At 37.6% G+C, this 12,827-nt stretch overlaps 1 protein-coding gene across 3 annotated transcripts in view; it reads right to left on the bottom strand.

Annotated features, from left to right (window-relative positions):
* LOC137273326 (roquin-2-like) overlaps positions 1-12,827 on the bottom strand; it is a 49,730-nt gene that overhangs the window by 24,572 nt on the left and 12,331 nt on the right. For 2 of the 3 annotated variants that reach the window (XM_067805912.1, XM_067805913.1), the window contains exons 3-10: positions 11,530-11,820; positions 10,776-10,951; positions 10,468-10,668; positions 9,665-9,797; positions 7,711-7,939; positions 7,260-7,451; positions 6,492-6,766; positions 5,679-5,959 (exon numbers count right to left, since the gene is read on the bottom strand). In XM_067805912.1, the coding sequence (XP_067662013.1) occupies positions 5,679-5,959; positions 6,492-6,766; positions 7,260-7,451; positions 7,711-7,939; positions 9,665-9,797; positions 10,468-10,668; positions 10,776-10,951; positions 11,530-11,820 (1,778 nt within the window). The remainder of the gene's footprint in view (positions 1-5,678; positions 5,960-6,491; positions 6,767-7,259; positions 7,452-7,710; positions 7,940-9,664; positions 9,798-10,467; positions 10,669-10,775; positions 10,952-11,529; positions 11,821-12,827) is intronic. The other variant, XM_067805914.1, reaches the window with a different exon arrangement.

The following is a 12,827-nucleotide window of genomic DNA, read 5'->3' as shown; positions in this document are numbered from 1 at the left end:
CACATTTGTTTTGTTTGTCGTCTCCAACAGTAAGGTGATAACCATGACTTATTGCATGCAATGTTGACTGGTGTTATCAGAGAAGCAGGTACAGTGTCTGCATACACGCATGTAGTGTACCTTGGAGAAGTAGGACATAGTTTGGTTCCAATTCAACATGGATGTTGTGGAGGTTCCATTAAAGACACGAAAGTCTTATGCTAAATATCTAAACGCTCTCTGGTTCATTTCTCACACACCAAGGATCAAAATCAAATAAAATGTGTTATCTGAACGGGACAAAAATAAAAAAGAGTTTATGCGCACGTACGCCTTAACAATCTCTAAATAAAAAATGTTAAAATCAACATATCCAGATTTTAAAAATAGGGAACAAACATCTAAAAACTAAATCCAGTGTGAACACATGACTTCATTCTTTGATACTTAGTTTTACATTTTTGTACTCAATAAAACATTAAAATGGACTTTTAAACAAATAAGGACTGTGGGAAAGTTAAATCAAAAGTTAATTTTGCACATTATTATGTGGTTTTCCACTTTCATCTATTAAGGACACTTGGTCCTGAAGTCTAGAAAAATCCCTGAAAGTGACTGTCACATATCAGACTGTCAACTTTCCATAACCATTCCCTAGTTAACACTGTGCTATGTAGACACGGTGACATATAGAGCTCAACAGCTTCCTATCCTGCCTCAGGAAGTGAATATTCTTGTTGCGGTCCTTATTTGAGACAGCTTGGTAAAATGGAATGGTGCATTATCAAAACAGGAGAAAACGACTGCACAAAAAAATAGCCACATTTGTTTGATCCTTTACACATTTTATTACAAAATGAATCAAAAGCATGCAAATAGATATATCTAATATTACGATATTTTTTAAGAATAATATAGTTTTAATTATAACCTCTCTGTACAAGTTCAATCATTAATCTGTCATGATTATAAAGAAATCACATGCTATGTACAACCTATACTCTGATGAAAATTATCCTCGGAATATAAAGCCAAGTAATAGATGCAATGAACTGGACAGTCAGTAAAACAATCTTGACACCTAATGTCTATTTGTATAAAATTATTGACTTCTTGATTTTCTTCAAATAGAAAAACCATTGCCTTCCAAAGGAAGAACATGCCTTCAGTCTCAGTTAGTTGCCCAACTCCCTTACTGAATTACTAGCAGTATTTATTCCCAGTATGGGAATTTTCTGTTTCATGAAACAAATATAAGTTGTTTCCACCAGAAAACTGATGAAATATTACTTGAGTTTCAAACACAGTGCATGTCTCAAACTCACTCTATGTGAGACATCTTAAAAAATGTCTCGACCATTAAATCCCTCAAAACTGATCAGGAAGTTTCAATATGAACAAGAAATGGTGTTTTGATGCAAAACTTTACCAAGTTAATACCTCGAAAAGTCTACACATCATGTATATATGCTTATTCATACCAGTACATTTAGCTCTTAATCAAAGGCTCCTGTTGCAGACACGATGCACTAATCATAAATACATATTCCTATACCTTTTTCAAAATCATTTTCACATGTATGAATATTTTTAAGAGAACACACATGGCAAAATATTTGATGCAACCATGATTGTAATAGAAGATGGAATGAAAGGAATAGAAAATTTGTAGATATATTATCAACCACTTGCTTTAAGAAACTAAACAAGCATATATATACATAATGTAATGTACAATGAATGAATGTACAAATTTCACAAGCAGCTATTGTTCATCCCTATTTTAAGCATCACAAACATCATACACAATATCTAAAAAATAAAAGATATCAGAGAAAGTATTTCAGTAGATTTGGGGGCAAATGTCTGTAACTGCAAATTCAACCATACATGATATTTGTCCTTATGATTAATCATAAGCATAGTACTAACAGGCTCAACCGCCTTCCATTAGGTGCTTCATTTCTCATTTGAAATGAATTTCAGAGGTAATAACTATGCATCTGTCTTTTCCACCATAAGAATGCACTAATGAAATAACTGGACATGGTGACGCGGATATCTGTTAGAGCGTGGCATCCCCTGATTCGTCTAAGTCGTTGTACTTGTCATCGTTGACACCTTCCTGGCTATACTGAACATGCAAGTTTTGTAGTGGATGGGAGCCAGGGTCAGGGGACATGTGGGTCATGACCCTTGACCCTTGAGTTGGACAGTGGGATTGTGGGGGGTAATATACAACATTTAAGCCGTGAACCGCAGTTGGCCCACACTGGACAAAGTAACTGTTGTAATTCTGAAAGAAATGACACATGGTGAGCCATGGCCCTACACACACAGAGAACATCATCCAACATAACGAACATCCTTTGCTATAGAGAACATTCAACATAGATTCATGATTCCTGTTTAACTCTAAACCTGTCTGTCCTTACACTAACAGCCCCTAACCTGATCTGATACACTGCTGTTACATACTGTTCACTCTTGCTTTTGTGTAGTGACTGAGGGACATAGTTAAAACCTCTTCCAGTAACCAGAAAGTGGACAACTGTGAACCAAGAGCCTCATCCAAGGGGTTACAAGAAAACATCGCATGATGGTTGCCATGAGAAGTACTATTATGCACCACAGCCACAGTTACCATGGGATTCACCTCCAATTGTTGTTGCCTCAAAATAATTTATTGTCAAATATGGTAAAGCAAACGTACATCAATACTCCAACATCAACATTGAGAAACCTGCCTCTGCACCATCTGTCAGACTGAATCCTTCAAAGGGAAATATGTGCAAGTTTGTAGGGCCTCTCTCATTTTTGGTACGGCTGAGCATCCAGATACTTAATATAACCACTTAACATCCTGCCCCATTAAGAGATTATATGACTTTTGAAATCATACAACTAAGTTTAGAGTGATATGATGATAAAGCTTCAGGTCAAATGGCAAACAACTGTTTGTGTATCACCACCACAATGAACAACTTATAAGCAGACTTATTCCACAGATCACTGACATGAGTCAGAACTTGTTGCATAACATTTGAATTCCATCAAACTAGGTAATCATGGCATATCAATCCAATCTGTTAGCCAATCTTCCTAAAATTCTTTGGCTATAAGTTATGGGTATTCATATCAGCATCTATTTGATGACACTTTTCAGGTCTAAATTGAGAACAAAATACACAGACCATAGATTCAGCTGTCCTGAGACAACATTCTCATCCTAATTCTTGACAAGCAGAGAGCAACTTTTCAACACCAACCTATAAAAAGTATCCTCTTCAAGATACAATATGGGCATTAAAACCCATATATAGACAAACTTCAAGACTAAAGCCATGTTTCAGATTCCTACAGATGATAAGGAATAAATCATGAAGATTTATGAGGCAATCATATTTCAACATACAAGAAATTTAATTATCAACTTTTATCCCAGTTTCAACAATTTCCTATTTTGAACATAATCAAATGTTCTGGACTTGTATGTAGAAATTTGATATGAGCTTTAAGTAAATCCTTGAATAGAAAGGCAGAGGAATTACTCAGTACTGTCATGTTACAAAATGAATTTCATACTGCAAATAAAACAATGTTCCACACAATTAAACAGGGTTTGACAAATGTATTTCCTCTAAAACACAGTCATGACCAGTTCTATTCAAACATTACTGAAAATCTGTAAAACAACTGACTTGGAACCGTTTGATAAATTATTTCAAATGTGTATGATTTCATCTAGTATGGATATGATTTCATCATGATTTCTTCAGATATTTATACATTTTTCTGTTCAGTAATTAAAAATCAATAATGATGACACTGATGCAATCTGAAAAAAACTTTTGAGTCCGTTAGTTATTATCAGTCCCTCCAGGATTCCCCGATTCCGTGGTTGCAGAAAATTTGCGGAAATTTACCATTCCATGCAGAAAAACGTCAGGTCCGTGGAAAACGCATTTTCTTGCAGAATCCGTGCAGAATTTGCCACTTTTCTGCCAAGGAATTTGCTTATTTTTAAAATTGATTGAAAACTGACAGCCGAAATGAAGTTGAGTTAATGTAAAAAGTAGGATCGGTTATATGCAAAATGAATTGACAAGTATAGACTAACAACTAGCCTCTGAAATGAACATATTTGACTGAAGAAAACATTCATAGTGAAAAAAATAAATAAAATGAAATGGAGCCCTGAGACTTTCTTCATTTTTCTGCTAAGGAAATCTAGACTTGCCACGTTTTCTAAACTTGCATGGGCTTTCTTGGATATATTTACTTCAGGGTCTGTTTAACAGACTAACATGTACTGTGACAACATTTTTAAAATAATCATGATTAAAGATACTTTATTAATAAAGTAAGCTTTGGGCATCTTTCAAATAATATTATATGAATTTGACACTGTAATTATGTTCTCAAAATCGATCATTCTGAAAATTGAAATTATTTCAGATATAGTTTAAATATAGAATTATTTGCATGAAGCCGGTAGCAGTTCGTCTCCATCAAAGCTACGAATTCTCAAACACAGAAAAAGGTATTGGTGCTTTGTCATCAAACTTACTCAAGATGTCATGTGTACTGTCGACTTAACTTTATATCTGTGTTTGAGAATTAAACTATGAAGGTCTGTATAATGTTTTTGTTGTTTTTCCCAAATGTGTTAACCGCAGAATGTTTTGCAGAATATTGAAAAATAGGGTACAGAATTTGCTAAAATTTGCCGCAGAATTCAGGAGGGACTGTATTATCATCTTCAGTAGAACACAGTGTTAATGTGTGAACCATATTAGTAAAGCCTCCAGGACCAAAATATATTTGACTACACTCAGGCTTTGGACTAGTGGCTAACAGCCTGATCAATAACATAAGTAGGGCATACATTGGTTTAACAATGACAGGAGTTTAATATTGTTAGCCTGCATTTGTACTGTGCTCATCCAATTTGTCAAATCCTATTTCACCTCAATGGGAGAAATTTCTGAAATGTTGCTTCAGCTTAATTGCATTAAAACAATAAAAGCTAACTTTCCAAGAAACCAGTTGTCACCATTGTTGCGAAGATTATATTTATCCTGAAACAAGTGGAAAGTTTTATTTTCATCTATTCAAGGATTTACAGGAATCTGCAGTGCCATGTATCATATGAAGACCAAATTAAGGATTGTACTGAATGCAGGTGATGATGATAACTAACCATGAATCAAAGAATCGATAACATTGGTAAGCTGAAGATAAAAATTACAAGACGCATGACTGTCATCCCACAGCTCATGGAAGGGAAACAAGGTCATTTTTTTGTAAATTTGTAAGAAACTAAGTTTTGGCATTTAAATCATTACTACAAAGTTATATATGTTTAAAAATTGGTAACAAATGAAATTTAGAAAATAGAACAATTTTTCAATAATAGGCTGTCATTTAGGCAATGGTTCTCAAGTTTCTTTGATCTGTGGGACACAGGATACAATGTAACACCATCATACTCTCTAGCAATACTTGAAACAGCAGCAATTCACGTTGAAGGCTATAATGCTACATGTTTCACAACATTCCTCTGAGTTTTTGAATACTGTCCTAAAGATACTGTCAAGCATCCAAAAACCAAGATGGAATAGAAAAGTGTAAATATTGCAATAGCAATGCCTATACTTACCATGAGCAAACCAATCAGGAAAAATGCGACACCTTACCTGGTACGGACTTCCTGTTGATGGTGACTGGTATGGTGAAGCTGGTACACCTTGGTAGCACATCGGATAGTCAAAGGTTGGCGGCAGAGATGTTCCGTAAGTGTTGTCATGAGGGCTGCAGTAGTGCTGTGGTGGAGCAGGAGGCTGATGGTCACACATGACGTAGGGGCTGCATGTGGGATCCTGCTGGGCGTAGTGCATCATGGAATAGTGTCCTTGAGGAACTGCCATTCTCTGGAGGCCTCGGTGAGCCATGTTATACGGAGGGTTTATCATCGAACCTTTCAATTATGATAATTTTTATTAAACTTTCAATCATTATAGCAAAACTAAAGGGTTTAGAGAAAAAGGTCACTCTCAGTACCACATACCTATCAAACAAGAATCATCAGAAGATGACATATCCACCCCCCTGTGCCCAGTTCCCCCATTATTTGAAAGAACAAATCATCTGACAGTTATTTAAAGTCTAAGTCAAGCTTGAAGTCCAAAACGTTTCCATTAAAATCAAGAAAAGTGAAAATGACAAAAATCTGTAAATAGCTAAAGGCACCACATTAGCTGCTGTTTATTTACTTAGTTTTGTTGCATGATACTGAACAGTATTTGAGTCACAGTCAATGACTATAATCCCCGCCGTACATGTTGGGGGATAAAAACACACATGCTTGGTGTGCTTTTGTCTACTTAATGGGCAACTCGCGTAGAATATACAGGTTTAACGACACTTTTACGTGAATCAAAAACATGTGTGTCTGCATTATGGGTGAATTTTAAACAGGAGATTTTGCCCTGAATGATACGACTACTTACCTTCAACTGATGGCATTTCATAGGGTGACATTCGAGTGGCCCCTTGGGGCATACGCGTGTGATAAAATGTCTCCTTGACAGCAGGTCCAGTTCCTAAACTAGGTTTGCGATAGTGTGCAGGTGTGGCCACACTTGGGGTAGGATTGCCCCGGGGTATCCCACTGTTGGGGCCAAGAGGGGCAGGTGACCGATCTGAGGGTGGGTGCTGTCGGGGTGACACTGACAGTGTGTTCAGGGATTGTGTCAGTGAGGTCACACCAGTGGATGCAATCAGTCTGAAATTATCATATTCATAGCCTTACTCTTCAGTGGCAAGACGTACTGGAATTGAAATCTTAAGGGAAATATATATGACAACAGGAATGATTTAATATTATTAGATATTCAATGACATCTGATGTTGGCACTGACATGGTGAAAGCGTATGTGCTTAATAACACCCAGGCATGTGTATAAATGAGCAAACACTTTGTCCACTTCGCTACCCAACTTCCATGTTCACCTGTTAGTCAAGTTTACTAGAAAGACCTGTACATATCTAAAAGGGCATACATGTTTATACCAAAGCTCAGCTAGATCCAAATTACTGATATTTTTCAACCATCTGAGACTTTTCACTGTTTCTCATAGAAACTCATACAGAGCAGAGTTCACTTCTAAATTCAATATATAAGAGTGGTCCGTAACCACTAGAAGTATCACCTTCAAGAACTATCAAAACACAATAGCATCATACAGAATCCAATCAGATGGAAATTGTTCACTCACTTGGGTGGCGTGCTTTCACTGGGGATCTTCCCTGTGCTGACATTGCCTGCTACTTTTGAATAAGAGGCTAGTTTCTCATTCGTGACCTTGGTCACCTGGTCAAGCTCTGCCTTCTCCTTTGGGCTCAGGGCAGCAAATGTGGGCATCAATCCTGTCCCTTTCACACCAAGCTTCTTACTGCGGGCTCGGTATCTGCAAGACAAGACAATATTGTACAGCCATGTTCAAGCTAGCATACTCCCCTTCAGGAATCACAGGGTTGATAAAATAGTCATGTTTAAATAATATCACAATGAATATTTGGTTTCCCTGGTTAAGCTGCAATCATTATTACATCAGTTGTTATGTTATCAAATCAGCATTAAAATTTGAAATACTCTTGTCAAGCCTAAACGTAAGAAAGAGGTTTTAACACTGAGGCGCAGGTGGAATAAAGCCAGGAAAGTCTTACTTCTCAAGTTCATCCTGTGAGTGAGCAAAAGTGCATGAGTTTCCTCGAGGACAAATGCCATTGTGTGTCTGGTCACGGCACATGCTTGTCTTGTAACGAGCATTCTGTAACGGAAGCAGCTCATTCTTTTTCTGACTGTAGTTGGTGAAGAAGTCAATGAGTGCCTGCACAACAGTTCTCAGGGCCTTGAGCACGGCTTCCAGATTCTCCCAAGATGGGGGCTGGGCTTCTGTATACCACACAAAAAAGAACATATATTAGCTACTGCACTGCCTATAACACTTACCCTAAATTGAAGACTACACCTATAGTAAGAATACTGAACAAAAGTCACCAGAAGATGACATATCCCTCCGGCCCTCACATATTTGAAAGGACAAATCATCTGACAGTTACTTAATTTTTTTTTTTGTAGACTAAGCTTGAACTGTTTCCATGGAAATCATGTAAAATATAAATGCCATATATCTGTAAACAGCAAAAAGGCTCCACTTCAAGATCTGTCTCATATTTCTGCCAAGAGCTGTTGAAAGAAATGAAACAGTTTTCGAGTTGTGCTCTGGAAACAAAACCCATCCCTCCATTTTGAGACTAAGTCCAAATTGTTTCCATGGACACCAGAAAAAATAAAAATGCTGAAACTTTGTAAATAGCAAAAGGCACCACTTTGTGGACTGCCTCAAATATCTGCCAAGTTTTGTTGACAGATATTAAATAGTTTTCGAGTTGTGCCCCAGAAACGAGGCCCTTTCCTCCATTTTGAGACGTAGTCTAAAATGTTTCCATGGAAAGCCAGAAAATGATAAATCACAAAAACACACAAGTTGTGGTCTGCCAAATATATCTGCCAAGTTTTGCTGAAAGATATTCAGAAGTTTTTGAGTTATGCTCCGTAAAACGAAGCCTATCCTTCCATTTTGAGACTAAGTCCGAATTGTTTCCATGGAACCCAAGACAATGATAAATGACAAAAACCTGTAAATAGCAAAAGGCACAACTTTGGGGTCAGCTACACGTATCTAGAAAGTTTTACTGACATATATTAGGAAGTTTTTGAGTTTTGCTCCAGAAACGTGACACACCTGTCAATTTTAGACTAAGTCTAACCAAGAAATTCATAAATCACAAAAACTTGTACATGGCAAAAGGCACCACTTTAGGTTCTGACTGATATATCTACCAAGTATTGCAGGAAAATATTGAACAGTTTTTGAGTTCTGCGCTGCAAACGAACCCACCATACCATAAGACTTAGACCAAAACGTTTCATGGAAAAACAAAAAAAATAAAAATGCCAAAAATCTGTAAATAGCAAAAGGTACAACCATAGGTTTAGACTACTGTGCCTATAAAATTTGGTCTAAAAATATTGGAAGGTTTTTGAGTTTTGCTCTGGAAACAAAATGGCAGACGGACATGGCGTCGATTATATCCCTCCTCATTACGTGCCGGGGGGATAAAAATACATGAACGCCACAAAGTACCTCCACTCTTACAAGTCACATGACTTGAAGGTGAAACAAGACATCAGCTTAGTTACAACATATTTATAAATACAAAAATCAACGTACATCTGAACCTATCACCCGTGCAATAAAGAAAAGTACCAGACATAAAGTACTTGTTTCCTTGTCACTCATATTCAATCGGTAAGGAAGATAAATCACGTAGCCATGCACACGTCTTGACACCGTCACAAAAGCATGAAAAGTGAGGGACAAGGTTCATACTTAGAGTTACCTGCTCTTGGCTGTTGGGGCCCATGGGCCCTGTAGGGGTGCAAAAAAAAAAAATTTTATTGAAAAATATTGTTACAGCTGTTGTAGGAATATAAAATGGACATTTTAATTCTTATAAGTACCCCAAGGAGTATCTCTTTTGAAAAAGAATGATGACTACACGTACAGTAACAATATAAATGGGTTAGGGTTAAAGTTGTGAAGACAGTAATTACCTGGGTTGGGATCGATATTGGCCAGGAACTCCAGGTGAGGCCGGAGACGCTGCAGGTTACATGGATCACCAGTTCTCTGGAGGGCAATGGCTAGTTCACTGATACTCTGGGTGAACGACTGTGGAGTCTGGAGCTACACATTTAAAACATCTACTCAGAACACACACAAACATTCGAATGTTGGCATCTTTTATCAAGTCTTCAAGATATCAATGTCAAATCCACTGAATGTTTCAAACCAAATACAAAATATTTCATTACTCCAATATGTATAGACTCAATGTACCTATGATTAAAAAAAAGTAATTTAAAGCTTAATACAAGATGGAGTGAATAGTGATTTTTTTTCTCATGACTCAAAATTAAGTCCGTTGAGTAGCCAACTGGGAACAAATCATCATGTTTCAGCTTGGTGCTTTTATCTAATTGACTTTGTTCAATGAATAGTTTAAAATTAAGCACTAAAGGTTCTCTAATCATCTTTATTATCAGTTAATCTTTATCAATCAAGTCACCTCTAAAAAGTCAAATAGTCTGTTATACAAATTGGGTGAATAAACAGAGATTAGGTAGATAAAATGACTGTATTTGACAGTTGGGTAAATGAGAATAAATGATAAAAGATGGACAAATGATGGGTGGACAGAAGGAAGAATGAGAATGATGGATAATAGTGTGGGATTGGTGGAGAACAATGCCAAGAAGGTAAATTAAAAGGACGGATGGATGAGAATGTGAAGGGTTGATAAAACAGATGGATGAATAGTGAGAATGACAGGCAGGTTGATGGATGGATAGCTAACCTTGTCAATGATGGACTGCATGTGGGATTTATGGCCTGTGTCTCCATATAACAGAGATGACCACTGTTCCGGGGAAATCCTAAGTCCTGCCTCCATAGCAATCTGGACAATTTGGGAGTCATGTTCTCGTCGTAATGCTTCATAGGTACGGAACTCCTCCTTCAGCTGCATCAGTGAGGACTCTTCTTCTCTCTTTGTAACCTGTGAAAGGTATAAAGAAATCAAAAAGGGACAAAATACTTGGGACACTGGTTGAAACTGTTTCATAATATCAAGTTGTGCAAACAAATACAAGAAACAGTTGCTACCTTAAAACAAGAAGCTCTGTAGAGAAGCTGCACAACGTGTCCAATGGCAGTCTTGGAGGCTTGAGGGTAGCTGTCTTCTAACTGTTGAACCACAAACAGCACCAGCACCTTCCTGGACAGCGATGACGCATCCTCCAACACCAGTAGAATCAGCTTCAGAACTTCCTCCTGCATGGCTGATAACACACATTCAGACATCAGGCAACTCTGGGTTTATGACTCCAATTAGGAACGTGCCATAGTAGAAAGCAGCCTTAGTGCACCAAATTTGTTATCAAATGTAGGTCCATGTAGAGTTTGGGAACTTAGTGTCACTAAGCACAAAATATTACTTCATACAACAGTGCCCAAAGCATGACCAATGACTTCCCTTTGGCTTCAACAATTCCAAGTGTATTCAACCAATAATCCACTACCCCCAATTTTGTTTTACATTATAGCAATGTGACACATAGCAATTACTACACAGGTTTCTATCTAGTAACAACAGATGTTTACTTCAAAATGTGCTTAAGAAGAAATAAGGAAACTTTTCAGCAATATTTCTCAGACATCAGAAGGTTGATAATATCCCCTACAAAGATGTAATATAGGAGCATCTATATTGTAAACCATTACACATGAATACAGGTTGTTTGCATTTTCATACAGAAAGCATATGTGTTGTGGTTTAGCAGTTCAATTTGGGCCTAGTAATGCTATGGAGCAGATAACTTTGAATGCTTTAGGGATTAGGTTCACACTTTTAACATACCTGGTCCAAGGAACTGACATCCTCGGGCCCGTACAGCTGCCCAGAGGTTGGCTGAGAGCTGGTGGGGGTTCTGGTGCTGTAGGATCAACTCTGTTACTGTGCGCTCCCCTAGTGACCGTGATGCCCGCATAGTCCGGGATCGCCCTTCCTCCTCAATGAGCTGACAATTGACCAGGGACACCAGCTTGCGCTGCATCGGTCGACTAAGGGTACTGCCACTGAGCAGGTGCCCTCCCTTCCCAATGTCTTCATCATCCACGGCACCATCACACTTGAGGTCAGACGAATCTGCTAGAAATTAAATACAGTTCAACTCAATTAAAATTCTACATGCAAAAATTGTATTTTCCTAACACCACACATTTCAATACAAATGGAATCAACAGCACACCAGCCTAATCTGATATGACCTATTATAAGCATAAGGCTATTTCCCATCTTACTAGTAAAACCAACAATTGGTACTTTGATGACAAAACAAAAATCCAAAAGAAGGGAATCTTTTGAGCCCTTATGCACTGTGAGCTCTGTCAGTATCATTGTTTTATGGAGATCTTGTTCTGACAAATCTCAGTTATACTAATCACAGCTATTTCCACAATATTACGCCAATCCCAATGATCAACATCACCTCACAATTACAATTAACATTCAAACACATTACAAATTATCATCAGGATGTAATTTTCTGATTAAAATTGATATTTTATACTTATCCTGCTTATTTTGCTTGTCTCTTAGTCGAACATAAAGGAACACTTGAATCCCTTGAAGTTCCCTTCATTGAAGAGGACGTAAAATCAACACTCACCCACAAGTAGCCTCCCTTTAGCCTGTGCATTGGCTTGCAACTCGGTCACTTTACCAGCCATGTTTGTCATTCTCCCCCAATCAAACTGCCCAACACTAGCATTTACAGTGAAATCCAGAGTGTCATGAGAGGGGAGGATAGGAAGGTTGACTTCATGAGTCAGGGTAAGTACAAAATATCAATTTAATCAGAAAATTACATATTTTTCATTATCCTGACTCATGATTATTATGCTTGACAGAATCCGAAGGGAATCGGTGATGGGTCATGCCACTTCCTGGATTCTCTGGTTGTCTTTGTTTTATGTCCTGTAACCCCCCATGGGAACTTGAAAATGGAACTGTAAACTTGCAAACTTTCAACTTTCATTCTGTATCTTGGAAAGACCCCACTTGAAAGGTTTGTCAGTGAAAGTGTCTTATGACATCTTCGTGTGACTTTAGATATACTAGTGTCCTACTAGTTAACTTATAGCAACTTCACCAGT

Source organism: Haliotis asinina, chromosome 2, assembly GCF_037392515.1.
Source record: "Haliotis asinina isolate JCU_RB_2024 chromosome 2, JCU_Hal_asi_v2, whole genome shotgun sequence".
Taxonomy (NCBI): domain Eukaryota; kingdom Metazoa; phylum Mollusca; class Gastropoda; order Lepetellida; family Haliotidae; genus Haliotis; species Haliotis asinina.
Note: the sequence above shows the minus strand (reverse complement) of the source record. Positions and strands in the feature narration are given on the sequence as shown.